We start from the raw sequence: 19,508 nt of genomic DNA on the forward strand, positions 1-19,508 counted from the left end.
TTTTTTTTTTTTTAAGTGACCTTTATTAGTCCCACAACCAGGGAAGTTTCACCTCTGCACACCACATGCACTCTAGTGAGCACACACACACTAGGGGGCAGTGAGCACACTTGCCCGGAGCGGTGGGCAGCCCTATCCACAGCGCCCGGGGAGCAGGTATCTTGCTTATGGGCACCTCAGTCATGGACTGTCGGCACTGGGGATCAAACTGGCAACCTTCCAGTCACAGGGCCAGTTCCCTAACCTCCAACCCACGACTGCCCCTGTCTGGTGCTTTTAAAACGCTGTTTAAAAAAACCCTGATAAGTAAAAACACTGTTTTCAATGCAGATAAATGTAACATCTTTTTTTCTAGTTATAGTGAACTATGCTGCCTGTCACTGCATAAAACTATAGAAACGGCCAGTTAAAACCAAAGTTAAAGGAATTCCACTGATTTATTTCACCATTTCTGTGTAATGCAGTGGTTGAGATGTAAACAAAGTCATTCAGAGTGGTTTCATGTGCAATGATTCATTTGCTGAGAAGTTCACCGACTCAGATTTCTTTACAGTGGTGGTGATAGGAACCAGGAGTTCTGATGCTTACAACACATCTATACCCATTTTATCTACTGTCCAAAACCACCAGTGAACCTACACATGTCTTCTGATTTCTTATGTAACGTTTATGACAGTACAATAATGGTCAGCCTGAAAAATGACATTTTCTTTGGGGACTATTTTGCCATGGTAGACCCTTCATTGGGGCAGTCGTGGGCTGGAGGTTAGGGAACCAGCCTCGTGACCGGTAGGTCGCCAGTTCAATCCCCAGAACCGACAGCACATGACTGAGGTGTCCTTGAGCAAGACACCTAACCCCCAACTGCTCCCGGTCACTGCAGATTGGGCTGCCCACCGCTCCGGGCAAGTGTGCTCACTGCCCCCTAGTGTGTGTGTGCTCACTAGAGTGTATGTTGTGTTTCACTTCATGGATGAGTGGAATGTGGAGGTGAAATTTCCCCATTGTGGGACTAATAACGGTCTCTTAATGTATGCCTCCACCTTGATTGGATTCAAATAATTTGATTAAAAGACGTTTTAGATCACAACTTTATCACAACACTACTGTAAAACAAGCAACCGAAATGAGGTTTCTCCGCAGGGTCGCCGGGCTCTCCCTTAGAGATAGGGTGTGTGTGTGTGTGTGTGTGTGTGTACTTAGTTACTGTCTGTAGAGTGATCATCTGAGCCTCACCACAAGCATTTCAATGCATAAATGTCCTGAGATGTTGTGCAAATGACAAATAAACCTGAAACTTGCTGCACTTATATCATATTTTATTGTATTGCACTGTGTTTTGTAGTTTATTGTGTTGTATTGTACTGTTCAGAGTTCTGTGTTCAGCTCTGTTTCTTTTCTCTGGGTGTCTACAGTGACTTTAGTTTCCAGCAGTATCTGAGTTCAGGACCGTCTTTCTCTCTAACCTACTGGTAACTAGCAAAGATACTTTCTCTAGACAGACAAAGCGCTTCTTGTAAGTCGCTCTGGATAAGAGCGTCTGCTAAACGCTGTGAATGTAAATGTAAACTAGTGTGCGGGCTGAGCCAGCCAGCTTGCAGGCCTCACTCCGGGGCTACAGGGGGCAGGCATCCCTGCTCCGAGACTCGGAGTCTGTCCGGTTGGAGACGAAGTGCCTACAGGAGGTTAATCTGCATGCGGGCTGTGTGATGATATTGGAGTAAACTAGAAGTGTTTAGTTCATTATTAGTCCAGACATGGAGGAATCAACGATGTGCTTGATAGATCACAGGTTGCGTGTTTTAAGACGTTAACCTAAGACCAAACTGCTCTCGACCGCCTTGTGTCGAGTGTTTGTCGTGTTCGGCTTCGTAGGTAAGCTTGCTTCGCTCTCACTCAGTCACTAGAAGACGCTTTTGCCTTCACTTGGTGTGTCACGCGTTTCTGCGTTGGTTGGTAAAAGGTTTCAAGTGGCTGTTTCTCAGTCGCGCGAACCCGGTTCCTTCGACTGCTGAGTCCGGTCCTGTTCGTCGTGGTAATCCAGTCCGGCTTTTACTCGTCATGCCCGTCCAGTGCAGCAGCTGTGCGCTGAGCCGCGCCGTGCTCAAACGGCCCAAGACCGGTCACTCCTTGTGCAAAGCCTGCTTCTTCTGGGCGTTTGAGGAGGAGGTTCATCACACTGTCGTGTCTGGGCGCCTGTTCAGTCGCGGGGAGACGGTCGGCATCGGGGCGTCAGGTGGGAAGGACTCCACCGTGCTGGCCCATGTGATGAAGGTGCTCAATGAGCGCCACGACTACGGCCTGAAGCTGCTGCTCCTCTCCGTGGACGAGGGCATCACAGGCTACCGCGACGACTCGCTGGAGACGGTGAGGAGGAACCAGCAGCAGTACGACCTGCCTCTTAAGATCGTGTCTTACCAAGAGCTGTATGGCTGGACTATGGACGCCATCGTAAAGCAAGTGGGGTTAAAGAATAACTGCACTTTTTGCGGTGTGTTCCGGAGGCAGGCGCTGGACAGAGGTGCCGTGATGCTGAATGTGGACAAGATATGTACAGGTACCTCTGCAGTCCCACTTTCTAGAGCTTTAAAGACTCGCCAGGCTTTCATAAAACAATGTCTCGTGAATCAGGCGCTGTTTTCATACCCATGTTATTTATTAGCATTCTGTGGAAAAGCTTTTAAAGGTGTTGGACTCCTCAGATGTCTGGATCCAGCCACCACAAGGCTACACTCACCGGCCACTTTATTAGGTACACCTTTCTAGTAAAAGGCTGGACCCCCTTTTGCCTTCAGAACTGCCTTAATTCTTCGTGGCCTACTTTCAACAAGGTGTTGGAAACGTTCCTCAGAGATTTTGGTTGGTTATTTGAGTTCCTGCTGCCTTTCTATCATCTGGAACCAGTCTGCCCATTCTCCTCTGACCTCTCACATCAACAAGGCATTTTCATCCACACAACTGACCGCTCACTGGATATTTCCTCTTTTTTGGACCGTTCTCTGTAAACCCTAGAGATGGTTGTGTGTGAAAATCCCAGTAGATCAGCAGTTTCTGAAATACTCAGACCAGCCCGTCTGGCACCAACAACCACGCCACGTTCAAAGCCACTTAAATCCCCTTTCTTCCCCATTCTGATGCTCGGTCTGCACTTCAGCAAGTTGTCTTGGCCACCTCTACATGCCTAAATGCGTTGAGTTGCGGCCATGTGATTGGCTGATTAGCTATTTGTGTTAACAAGCAACTGAACAGGTGTACCTAATAAAGTGGCCAGTGAGTGTACATTACTTTAACATCTTTAAAAATACAGAAATTTGGAAAAATGAGCATAGTTGTTTTTGTCAGGTTTAGTTAGAAGTGTTTAAGCACCAGCCCTTCAGGACCAGAATTGAGGAACCCTGTTCTATGGTCATTAAGGTCATACAGTGTTATATCCGCTTCTGCTTTGTGTTCATATCATCTATCCTTTTATTTCTAGGTCACAACGCAGATGATGTGGCAGAGACGGTGCTGATGAACGTCCTCCGCGGCGACATTGCCCGTCTGCGCCGCTGCACAGCCATCAGTACAGCCAGTGATGGTGAAGGAGCGATACCGCGCTGTAAACCTCTGAAGTATGCCTATGAGAAAGAGATCGTCCTCTATGCGTACTTCAAAAAACTTGACTACTTCTCCACCGAGTGCATCTATTCACCCAACGCCTACCGCGGTCACGCACGCGCTTTCCTAAAAGACCTAGAAGCGGTCAGGCCTAGCGCTATTATGGACGTCATCCACTCTGGGGAGAACCTCTCCGTGAAGGAAGGCGTGAAGATGCCAGTCCAGGGGACGTGCACACGATGTGGGTACATCTCCAGCCAGGCCCTGTGCAAGTCCTGTGTGCTCCTGGAGGGTCTGAACAGAGGTCTGCCCAAGCTTGGAATAGGCAAGCACCACCGGCTCCACGGCAAGATCCTGGCCCAGCAGCCTCTAACCCAAGAGGAGGAGAAGAAGCTAAAGGCAGTAGACTTTTAATGGGACGTTAGACTTGAATGACCTTTCTGGAATGGGTAGGGGATGGGGTCACACTTTTATTTATTAAGTTTTTTTTTGTAGGGAGACTTTTTGGCTTTTGCTTTCTTGCAACTTTTGTGATAAAAGCATATCCTAGAACTCGTACAATAAAGAAAGCTTCCTCAACTATTTTGTCTTTGCTTCTGTGTTTATGCAAGAGACACGTTTTACAAACCATCTGGGTGCGAGATGTTCATGTCCACCCTGTCCGCAGCCACGTAGATATTACAGATGCAATAGCCATAAACACTGTGCACCTTGGTTGGATGTCCTTTAGAATACGTGTAATAAATAGCTGCAGATAATATGTAAGCAAGAGAAGCTGGCTATACAGAAATATCACAGCTCACTCAAGCCATGCAGCTATACTTTCTGGTTTAGAGTAGTAGAGATATCGCCAGTTCTTAATGAGCACCGACCAACTGCATGTTTCATTACCAAAAGCATAATTCATCCAACTCAGTTTAGTGCATGCAGTAGTGCATACAAGTGATTTGCAGTTTGTTTTTGAGTTGTACTAATATGTAAAACTAGAAACTACACTCATGAGCCACTTTATTAGGTTGGACCCCCTTTTGCCTTCAGAACTGCCTTAATTCTTCATGGCACACTTTCATCAAGGTGTTGGAAACGTTCCTCAAAGATGTTGGTTGGTTATTTGAGTTCCTGTTGCCTTTCTGTCATCTGGAACCAGTCTGCCCATTCTCCTCTGACCTCTCACATCAACAAGGCATTTTCGTCCACACAGCTGACCGCTCACTGGATATTTCCTCTTTTTTGGACCGTTCTCTGTAAACCCTAGAGATGGTTGTGTGTGAAAATCCCAGTAGATCAGCAGTTTCTGAAATACTCAGACCAACCCGTCTGGCACCAACAACCACGCCACGTTCAAAGCCACTTAAATCCCCTTTCTTCCCCGTTCTGATGCTCAGTCTGCACTTCAGCAAGTTGTCTTGACCACCTCTACATGCCTAAATGCAGTGAGTTGCGGCCATGTGATTGGCTGATTAGCTATTTGTGTTAAAAAGCAACTGAACAGGTGTACCTAATAAAGTGGCCAGTGAGTGTATATATTGATGTGTATCATGATGTATTTTTGCCGTATTGCCCAATCCTAGTTTAGAAATGTAAAACAGACTTGTGTTTCAAACTACAGTTTGAATTCAGTTGCTGATGATTTCGTTTCTGTAGTTTTGTATTCTGAAGGATAAAAATATTTGATCAAGATGAGGTTTTTCCCTCTGTTCAGTTCTTCAAGTTATTGAAGAGAAATTCGTCCGATTCTTCTGTAGTTCTGCTATGTTTGGTGGTTGAGATGAGAAACAAACCCATTCCGAGTAGTTTGATGTGGTTCATTTTAAAGAGACTTACTGACTCAGACGTCTTTACAGTGGTGGTGATGGGAACCAGGGGTTGTGATGCCTGTGAAGCAGATATAGCCATTTTATTTCCTATCCAAAATGAACAGTCAATCTACGTTTTATATGGACTGTTGACGATGGTAAAATGATGGAGAATCTGAAAAGGTTTCGTTTAAATACTATTTTGCCTTGCATGCACCTTTCTGCCATTAATTTTAAAACACGTTCTAGGCAAAAACCTCATCTCAAAAACTACTTTGAAATAATGGAACTTTCAGGGGCATTAAACACTTCAGACGTCTGGTTCCTATCACCACCACTGTAAATTCCAGCTTGCTGAGTTTCAAGTGGAGCATCTCGCATCAAAACACTGAATGACTTTGTTTACATCTTTACTATTTAATTATCCAGATTTTTTCTGAACGGCCAGTTCGCCTTTATGATATATTTAATAAGCAGTAAGCAGTATATTGTGTCAGATAAATGAGTTTGTCTCTACACTCAACACAGTGATGTGTTACATAACAGTGTAATTGTGTTACCTGTTTTAACACATTCCTTGTTAAAGGTAAGACAGAATGAGTTATGTGTAACTGGACACAGGAGCATTCCAACACTTTCTGTGTGAAAAGTAACACAAACTTGTCTCCAGCTGAACAGACGGATGTGTCTAGTTAGAGACAGAATGTATTGTTTTTTAACATATCTATTTTTAGAGTGTAGCAGCTTACAGTATGTGTTAAGACTTTATTTCTTCCTGATCACCAGTCAGCAGCAGTAACTAATCTAGCTGTTTTACAATATTCGCTGTTTCAAGAATTAAAGCATGATATGGTCACATTTCCCAACTTTGTAAACGTCCAAGTCTGGAACATTCTAAAACGCTTAAGGTGAAAAACAGGCTTAACGTGGCGTAATGAACCAACAATGACCTATGACCACCAAACCTCTCTCATTTATTGCTGAGAACTCTCTGCTGCTGGAAAGATGGATCCTAAAAAGTAATACTTTTTCTGTTAAGCTTTTTCCTTATAATGCCTTTAAATGGGAAGGAAAAAAGCTCAACGTTAAAATGATTTTAATGGAGTAGTAGTAGCAGCAGTAGTAGTAGAGAGCGCTTATGAGAGAGGTAGTAGTAGAGAGCGCTTATGAGAGAGGTAGTAGTAGAGAGCGCTTATGAGAGAGGTAGTAGCAGAGAGCGCTTATGAGAGAGGTAGTAGTAGAGAGCGCTTATGAGAGAGGTAGTAGTAGAGAGCGCTTATGAGAGAGGTAGTAGTAGAGAGCGCTTATGAGAGAGGTAGTAGCAGAGAGCACTTATGAAAGAGGTAGTAGTACAGAGTACTTATGAGAGAGGTGGTAGCAGAGAGCACTTACTAGAGAGGTCATAGCAGAGAGCGCTTATGAAAGAGGTAGTAGTACAGAGTACTTATGAGAGAGGTAGTAGTAGAGCGCGCTTATGAGAGAGGTGGTAGCAGAGAGTGCTTATGAGAGGTAGTAGCAGAGAGCACTTACTAGAGAGGTCATAGCAGAGAGCACTTACGAGAGAGGCAGTAGCAGAGAGCGCTTATGAGAGAGGTGGTAGCAGAGAGCGGTTATGAGACAGGTAGTAGTAGAGAGCGCTTACGAGAGAGGTAGTAGCAGAGAGCGCTTATGCAAGAGGTAGTAGTACAGAGTACTTATGAGAGAGGTAGTAGCAGAGAGCGCTTATGCAAGAGGTAGTAGTACAGAGTACTTATGACAGAGGTAGTAGCAGAGAGCACTTACTAGAGAGGTCATAGCAGAGAGCACTTATGAGAGAGGCAGTAGCAGAGAGCGCTTATGAGAGAGGTGGTAACAGAGAGCGGTTATGAGACAGGTAGTAGTAGAGAGCGCTTACGAGAGAGGTAGTAGCGGAGAGCGCTTATGAAAGCAGAGAGCGCTTATGAAAGAGGTAGTAGTACAGAGTACTTATGAGAGAGGTAGTAGTAGAGAGCACTTATGAGAGAGGTGGTAACAGAGAGCGCTTATGAGAGAGGTGGTAGCAGAGAGTGCTTATGCAAGAGGTAGTAGTACAGAGTACTTATGAGAGAGGTAGTAGCAGAGAGCGCTTATGAGAGAGGTAGTAGTACAGAGTACTTATGAGAGAGGTGGTAGCAGAGAGCGCTTATGAAAGAGGTAGTAGTACAGAGTACTTATGAGAGAGGTAGTAGTAGAGAACGCTTATGAGAGAGGTGGTAGCAGAGAGCGCTTATGAAAGAGGTAGTAGTACAGAGTACTTACAAGAGAGGCAGTAGCAGAGAGGGCTTATGAGAGGTGGTAGCAGAGAGCGGTTATGAGACAGGTAGTAGTAGAGAGCGCTTACGAGAGGGGTAGTAGCAGAGAGCGCTTATGCAAGAGGTAGTAGCAGAGAGCGCTTATGAGAGTGGTAGTAGTACAGAGTACTTATGAGAGAGGTAGTAGTAGAGAGCGCTTATGAGAGAGTAAGTAGTAGAGAGCGCTTATGAGAGAGGTAGTAGTAACAGAGAGCGCTCTCATAAGCGCTCTCTGCTACTACCTCTCTCATAAGCGCTCTCTGCTACCACCTCTCTCATGAGCGCTCTCTACTACTACCTCTCTCATGAGAGCTCTCTCCTACTACCTCTCTCATGAGCGCTCTCTGCTACCACCTCTCTCATAACCGCTCTCTACTACTACCTCTCTCATAACCGCTCTCTACTACTACCTCTCTCGTAAGCGCTCTCTGCTACCACCTCTCTCATAACCGCTCTCTACTACTACCTCTCTCGTAAGCGCTCTCTGCTACCACCTCTCTCATAAGCGCTCTCTGCTACCACCTCTCTCATAACCGCTCTCTACTACTACCTCTCTCGTAAGCGCTCTCTGCTACCACCTCTCTCATAAGCGCTCTCTGCTACCACCTCTCTCATAACCGCTCTCTACTACTACCTCTCTCGTAAGCGCTCTCTGCTACCACCTCTCTCATAAGCGCTCTCTGCTACCACCTCTCTCATAACCGCTCTCTACTACTACCTCTCTCGTAAGCGCTCTCTACTACCACCTCTCTTTGTAAGTGCTCTCTGCTACTGCCTCTCTCGTAAGTGCTCTCTGCTATGACCTCTCTCATAAGCGCTGTCTGCTACTACCTCTCTCATAAGCGCTCTCTGCTACTACCTCTCTCATAAGCGCTCTCTACTACCACCTCTCTCATAAGCGCTCTCTGCTACTACCTCTCTCATAAGCGCTCTCTACTACCACCTCTCTCATAAGCGCTCTCTGCTACTACCTCTCTCATAAGCTCTCTCTACTACTACCTCTCTCATAAGTACTCTGTACTACTACCTCTTTCATAAGCGCTCTCTGCTACCACCTCTCTCATAAGCGCTCTCTGCTACCACCTCTCTCATAAGCGCTCTCTGCTACTACCTCTCTCGTAAGCGCTCTCTGCTACCACCTCTCTCATAACCGCTCTCTACTACTACCTCTCTCGTAAGCGCTCTCTGCTACCACCTCTCTCATAAGCGCTCTCTGCTACCACCTCTCTCATAACCGCTCTCTACTACTACCTCTCTCGTAAGCGCTCTCTACTACCACCTCTCTTTGTAAGCGCTCTCTGCTACCACCTCTCTCATAAGCGCTCTCTACTACCACCTCTCTTTGTAAGCGCTCTCTACTACGACCTCTCTCATAAGCGCTCTCTGCTACTACCTCTCTCATAAGCGCTCTCTACTACCACCTCTCTCATAAGCGCTCTCTGCTACTACCTCTCTCATAAGCGCTCTCTGCTACTACCTCTCTCATAAGCGCTCTCTGCTACTACCTCTCTCATAAGCGCTCTCTGCTACCACCTCTCTCATGAGCGCTCTCTACTACTACCTCTCTCATGAGAGCTCTCTCCTACTACCTCTCTCATGAGCGCTCTCTGCTACCACCTCTCTCATAACCGCTCTCTACTACTACCTCTCTCATAACCGCTCTCTACTACTACCTCTCTCGTAAGCGCTCTCTGCTACCACCTCTCTCATAACCGCTCTCTACTACTACCTCTCTCGTAAGCGCTCTCTGCTACTACCTCTCTCATAAGCGCTCTCTGCTACTACCTCTCTCATAAGCGCTCTCTGCTACTACCTCTCTCATAAGCGCTCTCTGCTACCACCTCTCTCATGAGCGCTCTCTACTACTACCTCTCTCATGAGAGCTCTCTCCTACTACCTCTCTCATGAGCGCTCTCTGCTACCACCTCTCTCATAACCGCTCTCTACTACTACCTCTCTCGTAAGCGCTCTCTGCTACCACCTCTCTCATAAGCGCTCTCTGCTACCACCTCTCTCATAACCGCTCTCTACTACTACCTCTCTCGTAAGCGCTCTCTACTACCACCTCTCTTTGTAAGCGCTCTCTGCTACCACCTCTCTCATAAGCGCTCTCTACTACCACCTCTCTTTGTAAGCGCTCTCTACTACGACCTCTCTCATAAGCGCTCTCTGCTACTACCTCTCTCATAAGCGCTCTCTACTACCACCTCTCTCATAAGCGCTCTCTGCTACTACCTCTCTCATAAGCGCTCTCTACTACTACCTCTCTCGTAAGCGCTCTCTGCTACCACCTCTCTCATAACCGCTCTCTACTACTACCTCTCTCGTAAGCGCTCTCTGCTACTACCTCTCTCATAAGCGCTCTCTGCTACTACCTCTCTCATAAGCGCTCTCTGCTACTACCTCTCTCATAAGCGCTCTCTGCTACCACCTCTCTCATGAGCGCTCTCTACTACTACCTCTCTCATGAGAGCTCTCTCCTACTACCTCTCTCATGAGCGCTCTCTGCTACCACCTCTCTCATAACCGCTCTCTACTACTACCTCTCTCATAACCGCTCTCTACTACTACCTCTCCCGTAAGCGCTCTCTGCTACCACCTCTCTCATAACCGCTCTCTACTACTACCTCTCTCGTAAGCGCTCTCTGCTACCACCTCTCTCATAAGCGCTCTCTACTACCACCTCTCTTTGTAAGCGCTCTCTGCTACCACCTCTCTCATAAGCTCTCTCTACTACCACCTCTCTTTGTAAGCGCTCTCTACTACGACCTCTCTCATAAGCGCTCTCTGCTACTACCTCTCTCATAAGCGCTCTCTCCTACTACCTCTCTCATAAGCGCTCTCTGCTACCACCTCTCACATAAGCGCTCTCTCCTACTACCTCTCTCATAAGCTTATGAGAGAGGTAGTAGTAGAGAGCGCTTATGAGAGAGGTAGTAGCAGAGAGCGCTTATGAGAGAGGTGGTAGCAGAGAGCGCTTATGAGAGAGGCGGTAGCAGAGAGTGCTTATGAGAGAGGCAGTAGCAGAGAGCGCTTATGAAAGAGGTAGTTTCAGAGAGAGCTTATGAGACAGGTAGTAGCAGAGAGCGCTTATGAGAGAGGCGGTAGCAGAGAGCGCTTATGAGAGAGGCGGTAGCAGAGAGCGCTTATGAAAGAGGTGGTAGCAGAGAGCGCTTATGAGAGAGGTGGTAGAAGAGAGCGCTTATGAGAGAGGTAGTTTCAGAGAGAGCTTATGAGACAGGTAGTAGAAGAGAGCGCTTATGAGAGAGGTAGTAGCAGAGAGCGCTTATGAGAGAGGTGGTAGCAGAGAGCGCTTATGAGAGAGGTGGTAGCAGAGAGCGCTTATGAGAGAGGTAGTTTCAGAGAGAGCTTATGAGAGAGGTAGTAGTAGAGAGAGCTTATGAGAGAGGTAGTAGTAGAGAGCGCTTATGAGAGAGGTAGTAGCAGAGAGCGCTTATGAGAGAGGTGGTAGCAGAGAGCGCTTATGAGAGAGGTAGTAGCAGACAGCGCTTATGAGAGAGGTCATAGCAGAGAGCACTTACGAGAGAGGCAGTAGCAGAGAGCACTTATGAGAGAGGTAGTAGTAGAGAGAGCTTATGAGAGAGGTGGTAGCAGAGAGCGCTTATGAGAGAGGTGGTAGCAGAGAGCGCTTATGAGAGAGGTGGTAGCAGAGAGCGCTTATGAGAGAGGCGGTAGCAGAGAGTGCTTATGAGAGAGGCAGTAGCAGAGAGCGCTTATGAAAGAGGTAGTTTCAGAGAGAGCTTATGAGACAGGTAGTAGCAGAGAGCGCTTATGAGAGAGGCGGTAGCAGAGAGCGCTTATGAGAGAGGCGGTAGCAGAGAGCGCTTATGAAAGAGGTGGTAGCAGAGAGCGCTTATGAGAGAGGTGGTAGAAGAGAGCGCTTATGAGAGAGGTAGTTTCAGAGAGAGCTTATGAGACAGGTAGTAGAAGAGAGCGCTTATGAGAGAGGTAGTAGCAGAGAGCGCTTATGAGAGAGGTGGTAGCAGAGAGCGCTTATGAGAGAGGTGGTAGCAGAGAGCGCTTATGAGAGAGGTAGTTTCAGAGAGAGCTTATGAGAGAGGTAGTAGTAGAGAGAGCTTATGAGAGAGGTAGTAGTAGAGAGCGCTTATGAGAGAGGTAGTAGCAGAGAGCGCTTATGAGAGAGGTGGTAGCAGAGAGCGCTTATGAGAGAGGTAGTAGCAGACAGCGCTTATGAGAGAGGTCATAGCAGAGAGCACTTACGAGAGAGGCAGTAGCAGAGAGCACTTATGAGAGAGGTAGTAGTAGAGAGAGCTTATGAGAGAGGTGGTAGCAGAGAGCGCTTATGAGAGAGGTAGTAGCAGAGAGCACTTATGAGAGAGGTGGTAGCAGAGAGCGCTTATGAGAGAGGTAGTAGTAGAGAGCGCTTATGAGAGAGGTAGTAGTAGAGAGCGCTTATGAGAGAGGTGGTAGCAGAGAGCGCTTATGAGAGAGGTAGTAGTAGAGAGCGCTTATGAGAGAGGTGGTAGCAGAGAGCGCTTATGAGAGTGGTAGTAGTAGAGAGCGCTTATGAGAGAGGTGGTAGTAGTAGAGAGCACTTATGAGAGAGGTGGTAGTAGTAGAGAGCGCTTATGAGAGAGGTAGTAGTAGAGAGCGCTTATGAGAGAGGTAGTAGTAGAGAGCGCTTATGAGAGAGGTAGTAGTAGAGAGCGCTTATGAGAGAGGTGGTAGCCGAGAGCGCTTATGAGAGAGGTAGTAGCCGAGAGCGCTTATGAGAGAGGTAGTAGCAGAGAGCGCTTATGAGAGAGGTGGTAGTAGTAGAGAGCTCTTATGAGAGAGGTGGTAGTAGAGAGCGCTTATGAGAGAGGTGGTAGTAGAGAGCGCTTATGAGAGAGGTAGTAGCAGAGAGCGCTTATGAGAGAGGTGGTAGCAGAGAGCGCTTATGAGAGAGGTGGTAGTAGAGAGCGCTTATGAGAGAGGTAGTAGCCGAGAGCGCTTATGAGAGAGGTAGTAGTAGAGAGCGCTTATGAGAGAGGTAGTAGCCGAGAGCGCTTATGAGAGAGGTAGTAGCAGAGAGCGCTTATGAGAGAGGTGGTAGTAGAGAGCGCTTATGAGAGAGGTGGTAGTAGAGAGCGCTTATGAGAGAGGTGGTAGTAGAGAGCGCTTATGAGAGAGGTAGTAGCAGAGAGCGCTTATGAGAGAGGTGGTGTTCCTGTTCAAGCACATTAAGCCACATTAAGCCACATTCAGACTTGCAGAATGTCTCTGCTGTCTTCCACTGGCGTGAACTCTCGCCGAGTCGGTCGTGTTCTTTTAAGAATGTACTGAATGTGTGTGTTTCAGGTCGGTGTGCGGAAGGATCGGACACTAGGGGTCACTCCAGTGGAGCGAGTTTGTCTCTTTTGAAGTGCGCGACGGGCTCCATTCAGCCAGACCTGCGCGTTTGAGGAACATCACAGAAACTTTAGTGGAAAGTCGTTTCGGAGAACCTCGGGCTCGCAGCGTTTGTCCTCGGAGCGAGGGGCTTAACCGTGCAGAGGATTCCGAGAAGCATGGATGATCTAGGTAACGCTCTTCTCCTCCTCCGTCTCCGCACCTTGTGTCTTTTCTGTAAGTTAGCCAAAAACAACATAGCGGGAAAGTACATGGGTGGGAATGGGATCAGCTAGTTGGCTACGATGCGGCTAGCAAAGCTAGCTGACGCCGACCCAACCGTGGAAACGAAGTCGCTGTTGCTCGTAGCCTGTAAACTTTTGTTTGCGTGTGGAAAGTTTTTTTTCCGCCGTCTGGGCGACTTTAGTGTGGAGGTTGTCCGTTTTGTGCTGTCCTCTCAGCGCTAGATATGCGGCGGACGTGCGGGCTCTCGCTCGGCTAGCCAGCTAACCGAACCTAGCAGACCTAACCCAGGTTCGGTTAACTATCTTAAGAGTTTAGTTCGGGACGAAATCGGTGCCTTGTGACCAAACCCCTCCAGTTAACCTCCACTCTAGAACATAACTCACTATAAAATACTATAAAATCCAAGATACCGCTGTGCATTTACCACAGAGGCGTTTCATTCCAGGTTGATCTGGATGTTTTTGACAGGTTTGTTTTGTTAGCAGAAGGATTTGCTGGTCCAGCCTGGGGCTTTAGTGCTCAGCCCGCTGTTATGTTCCGATATGGTTCTGATTAATGTGTTTGGACTAGGTGATCAGTTTCATCATCAGTGCTTCTTTGAGCGCCTTTTGTTGAAATATAACGCGCTGCTGCTTTTCCGAGACAGGAGATCTTTCGGTTTGGGAGGTAGCCTAGCTGTAGAAAAGTTATTTACCAAGCTGGCGGTAAGCTCTCCGAGTTTAAAGTCGTTTTCAGCCTTTTTACCCTAAACCGAGTCGTTTGAGTGGGTCAGTAAGAGGCCAGGGACTTTCACTGGCTTGACCGAAGCCTTCCTCCCCACGAGCGCTTATTTTTGGTGTAGTTTTAAGAAGTGGTGTGGATTCAGGTCATGAAACTAAAGCTGAGACCTTTGAGGAGCTGCTTCACGTAGTCGATCGAGGCTTTGAATAACAAGTCTCCCTCATTTTTGCGGCTACTGCCAGTCCTGTGTCTCTGCTGTTTGTTTCTCACCCGCAGAACCTCTGGTCCCTGTCTGTGGTCAGTGCGTGCTGCACATGTTTGAGCATGGGTGTGATTTTCTGAGTCGAAGCCAGCCGACTCTTCTTTCCACCCCCATTTCTTTTCTGCCCAGCTTATGATGTCAGCGTGAAGATGGCCAGTGCTGGTCAAGGACTTTATTGTCCGCTGTGGAAAGACTTGACCACCCGTAGAGACTTCGCTGTGGCCCGACCAGCCAGCTGCCGGTCATCTGGCTGCGCACTTACTTAGACTATCTGGCCAGACAGGGCACTTTGGCCTTGCAGGTCATGGCCCTTATACTGCACAGAACTCTGGGCAGTCATGGGCTGGAGGTGACCGGAAGGTCACCAGTTCGATCCCCAGAGCTGACAGCACATGACTGAGGTGTCCTAGAGCAAGACACCTAACCCCCAACTGCGGGCACTACGGATTGGGCTGCCCACGGCTCCGGGCAAGTGTGCTCACTGCCCCCTAGTGTGTGTGTGCTCACTAGAGTGTGTGTAGTGTTTCACTTCGCGGACGAGAGATTTCCCCTTTGTGGGACTAATAAGGGGAAGAATAATCTTAATCTTAATCTTAAGGAGCTTCCCCGTTTGTTATATCATAAAATAGTAGAGAGCTCGTTCTCTTGGTTCTCACTGAGGTGCAGACAGCAGTGCTGTAATGTTTTGACCAAATGATGTGAGCTGTGCAGGAGAAAGGGCTGATTGTATGCGGACCCTGAGCCTGCCTGCCGTCGCCATGTTTTAGTTTGGCCGGAGGAGCTGAGGTGTTAGTGGAATGTATGGCGTCACTGTTTTTTTGGCGTCTGGAGGCCGAGTCCTCCGCCCCCTTTCCTCCCTGCTGCCAGTGAGAGTTCCAGCAGAGCGCTCATGTAATGACCAGGAGAGCCCCTGTCTGATCAGCACACATCACAGTTTGGTGTGATTAGAGACCCATTTCTCCTCCAGGAGGGTGGGAAGGGTCCGACATGCCAGAAAGTTCAAAAGGTCAGCCTGAACAGGAGGTGTCTCAAGTGTCCGATTACAGTAGTGGAGATTTACATATGGACACTGCTTTGCTCTAAGATGGAAGTGCCCAAACTTCTTCTCTTCAGGAGGCAAATTGCGATGTTTGTGGTGGGCCAAGGGCCAAAAAGACAAACAGTAAACAAATAAGGAAGATGGGTGGATCGTTTTTTTTTTAAAGGTTACATGGTAACATGACACGATATGTTAAAAGGACTCATATAACTTTTAAAAAGAGAAGGTCAAAATGAATCAGGTTATTTTAGAACGTCTCATTGGGTGAGGACGTGGATGGTGTTAAGGCTGAATCAGATGTCCTTATGCAGCCCTGAGATAAGACGCTGTGATTACTACTACAGACATACTTTAGAAGTTGCTGTTGTCGCTAGCGATAATAAAAGCATGTTGTGATTATTGTTTTACAGAACTATCATTTCTGGGAGAAATGTGGAATTTTTTTTTAACCGTGAATTTCAGCGGCAAGTCGCTGTTGTGCATTGTTTTGTGTGTTTTTTGCGGAATAAAACATTTTTTTTTGCCTTTTATTTCACAATTGAAAGAAAAAAGTTCCAATTATAACAATGTTAATTCTATAATATCTTGTAACAGTCTAACCCCACCCCCCCAACCCACCCTACTCGCATGAAAAACATTTTTGTCCAAACCGACCAACAATGTGCAAACACAACCCTGTCGACAGAAAATAAATCAAAGTATAGTTTGTTCCAAAACTTTCTGTGTGATCATGAAATCACATTTGAATACTTAAGCGAACCAAAAGCAGTAAGTTCTCACCTTTAAGGGTTAAAGCAGTGCTCAGGCTGGAGCAACTCTAGAGCCTCAGGGCACATAATTATGAACATGAAGAGCCACAATACTGCCACTTTATCCCAGCACAGGCTAGATTAGTATAGTGTAGTGTAGTCAACAACCTGTATACCAACACTGCTAAGCTAAGTCGTTTATCACCTTGCCATTCGTGTACAGTTTCAGGCGTTTCATAATCCAACTGTGATTGCATTACACCTTGCAGGAAGTTCTTAAAGGTGTACGAAGCAGAATATCCCAAGGCACAAGGGTTGTCCGTGCTTTTACCAAAAGCACTTGACCAAAGAAATGCTATTTTCAGACCTGCTTTAACAATTACTTTCCATTTCTGAGCCAAATGACAAGTAAAATGCAATATAAGGACAAAAGATACTACTGTGTATTTACAATAGAAGGGTTTCATTTCAGGTTAATTCAGGATGTTGTGATGTTTTTGACAGAAGGTTTGCTTTGTTCGGAAAAGGACTGCTTGACCAGTCTGAGGCTTTAGTGCTCAACTGATATGGGCTTAATATGTTAGGCCTGGGCGATGGGCTAGTTGATAAATTTCAGAATCAACTTCTTTGAGCAACTTTTGACTTAACCACATACTCTCATTTTAATAAACGTGGTAGAAAGTGCTGGTGATTCAGTACATGGCCCATGTGTCCGTCACAGCACCATTACAAGACGGTCAGATACCAAGAGAAGGCGCTACATTAAGGTAGACTGAATTAGGAATCTGCGATGGACTGGCGGCCTGTCCAGGGTGTATCGTGCCTTGCGCCCGATGACCGCTGGGATAGGCTCCAGCACCCCCCAACCGCCCAACCGTGAAGGAGAAGCGGCTTAGAAAATGGATGGATGAATTAGGAATCTCCCATCAGCATTTAGTTATGTGTTGATGCTTTTCTCGTCTTTTCATCGTCTTCCAAAATGCTAAACTCGCAAGCAGTTCTTTGCAAGTTTAACTGGGATGATGCAGAGAGACTGATTTAGAGAATGAGAGTAGCTGTGGTTTGCTTTCGATAGACATGATGTGACTTGAAGACCCAAGATTCTAATCTGGCCTGTGCTGTACTGAAGCAGCAATTCCCAAACAGATGCCAGTTTTCTGTGGTGTTACTACGAAAGTGTGGCATAGTTCAGTTAACCTTAATATTTTTATTCATTTAAAATCACAGAAGACATCTGTGCTGAACTGTAGCTATTTCCGTATGACTATTTTTGACATCTTGCATGAAAACACAATGATGTAATGTGTAGTTGTGACTGAGCAGGGCATGCAAGACACTCTAACAAGCTCATTATTGTCAGCTTTCATCACTCTAAATTGGTAATGTAAGAATAACGGACTGAACAAAAGGAGGAGAATGCCTGCCATTAAGTGCATCATATGTGCATTGGAGTTGGAGCCGAAGCCCGAGAGTGGAAGCATTATGAGTAATCAAATGACTGGTTGAACAGCGTTCACTCATATTTTCCTTCAGCTTATGTACATCAGCAGTCAAAACTGTCGATACAGTTTCTTCTAGGCTAAAGCAAGAAAGTGAGAATCTGTGTAATCATCATATAGAAAGCTTATCCAGCATTGCCTTAGCTCAGGATTTGGTTGTGGGAAAGGGAAACTGAAACTGCCTGGCATCGTCCTTGTGGAGCTCACTTCCTAAGGATAGCTGAATAAAAGGTTACTTGAAGCCACGTTGTAGTTTGTGTTTGCATAAGTGTCTGCCACCACGTTTGCACGTAAAAATCACGTTACTTAAGATGTTTTAATGATACCCATCATATTTCGATGCAATGTGCTAGTGTTTAAAAACAAGCATCAAAATCTCTGGACACTGTTTTGTATTCATTGTTTCACACTTAAACCAATTAAACAGGACTAATAATGTCATCTTAAAAAGACATGCAGTTGCTGAGTGTTGAAGTACTGACAATGGGAATAATATGCTCAGAAAAGCAGTATAATGAAACTGATCAATATTTAGCTAAAAATATTGCCCACCTGTACGGTCATACACGTGTGCACGAAGGGCCAAAATGTACAGAATGTGAAAAGCCCCCCCTCTCTCTCTTCAAGAATAACTTGAAATAACTTTTTGGGTAATATTTTGAAGATGGGTGATATAAATGCTTATAATATCGCATCTCTCTAGTCGGCCAATCCTCAGACTGCTCTGTTTGTGTTGCGCCGGTTCAGGTTTAGGCTGACTGTTTTCCCACTGTTGTCCCTGTTTTGACTGTTGTCCCACTTCAGTGCTACTGGATAGTTAGTCTCCGTTTGCTGGACACACAGTAGTCGTGGCCTCTGCAAGCCACTTTTAGCTCTGTGTTTTGAGGCAGGCTCAATTATATGCGCCTTAGCAGTGCAGGACTATAAATCAGCATTTTTAGATACAATATTTTAAAACAAATTTTTGGTGGGAGTTTGAAATGTCAGGCTTGTTTTGCAGAAGCTTAGTTGTGAGCAGTTTTAAGGCATTTCTTAAGTTCTTCTAAGCCCTGAGGTTTGAACCAGCGTTCTCTAATATTGTCTGAAAATCTGGTCTGCTGGTGATCTGATCTCGTAAATCAGGACTCTCGAACGGCCGTTGGTAGATGAGTGCATGTGTATGAGCAGCAGATTGAAGGGAAGGAAGAATGTAGTAATCTTGCCTTTTGTGTCCCCCTGTGCTCGTCCCCTGAGCCTTGGTGGAATTCCTGTAAATCCTGGAATTCTCTCCTAAGGCAATGTTGTCAGCATTACTAAGCAATGCAGGAGCTGAGCACGCTGCCACGCATGCATGCTGCCACGCACCCACAGGTCAGCTGCTTTTCAGAGTGCTCATTACAATCATTTCAAGCAGGTGCACAATGGCAGTGTTGTTTAAACCAAGGCAGCTTTTTTTTCCTTTTTTTAAAGATCCATCTGTTGCCAAATTGAATGCATTCATGTTTATCCGACTCAACCACAGCAATCTGAAATGCAGACCTCCGTGTCTTGCTTCCGAGGCCTTTTTCACATGCAGACGAGGTGTTGCTTGCTAACTTACTCCCACACCCTTCTGCGGCTTTGCCGAGAGGCTGAACCCAGCGAGGAATAAACTGTGGAGCGAGAGGAAAGCAGAGAGAATAGAGCGGCCGCGAGCTAAACGACTTCCTGTCCGTTGCCCCCCACACCCTGTCCTGTGGGCTGACTGAGCCCCTTTGGCCGACAACCCGAACGGCACTTCCTGAGGAAACAGCAGAAACAGGAAGTGACCCTCTCTCACTATAGCATACCACAAAGTCCTCTTTCACAAAGGCAGCGACACTAATAGTCTCTGGCTCGTGAGAAGACGTTTTAATAAACCACAGAATTGTACGTGTTGCTCCTTCACTGTTGTTTTGGTTTCTTATAGAACTGTTGCATG

At 46.5% G+C, this 19,508-nt stretch overlaps 2 protein-coding genes across 4 annotated transcripts in view; both read left to right on the top strand.

Annotated features, from left to right (window-relative positions):
- Positions 1 to 19,508, top strand: part of pxnb (paxillin b) — a 60,980-nt gene that overhangs the window by 8,602 nt on the left and 32,870 nt on the right. Inside the window, exons 1-2 of one of the 3 annotated variants that reach the window (XM_017702824.2) lie at positions 1,764 to 1,875; positions 13,025 to 13,291. In XM_017702824.2, the coding sequence (XP_017558313.2) occupies positions 13,234 to 13,291 (58 nt within the window). In that variant the 5' untranslated portion in view covers positions 1,764 to 1,875; positions 13,025 to 13,233. Of the gene's footprint in view, positions 1 to 1,763; positions 1,876 to 13,024; positions 13,292 to 19,508 lie in introns of those variants that run through there. The other 2 variants (XM_037535959.1, XM_037535958.1) reach the window with 2 other exon arrangements.
- Positions 1,785 to 4,179, top strand: ctu1 (cytosolic thiouridylase subunit 1 homolog (S. pombe)). Its single transcript, XM_037535960.1, has 3 exons — positions 1,785 to 1,875; positions 1,964 to 2,557; positions 3,476 to 4,179. Exons 2-3 carry the CDS (start codon positions 2,062 to 2,064, stop codon positions 4,009 to 4,011), a joined length of 1,032 nt encoding a protein of 343 aa, XP_037391857.1. The 5' UTR covers positions 1,785 to 1,875; positions 1,964 to 2,061; the 3' UTR covers positions 4,012 to 4,179.

Source organism: Pygocentrus nattereri, chromosome 28 (assembly GCF_015220715.1).
Source record: "Pygocentrus nattereri isolate fPygNat1 chromosome 28, fPygNat1.pri, whole genome shotgun sequence".
In the NCBI taxonomy this organism is placed as follows: Eukaryota; Metazoa; Chordata; class Actinopteri; order Characiformes; family Serrasalmidae; genus Pygocentrus; species Pygocentrus nattereri.

Coding starts and splice junctions, on each gene's coding strand:
- ctu1 (XM_037535960.1), top strand. CDS start 2,062: ATGCCCGTCCAGTGCAGCAGCTGTGCGCTGAGCCGCGCCGTGCTCAAA. Junction 2,558..3,475: donor TGTGGACAAGATATGTACAG/GTACCTCTGCAG, acceptor TTTTATTTCTAG/GTCACAACGCAGATGATGTG.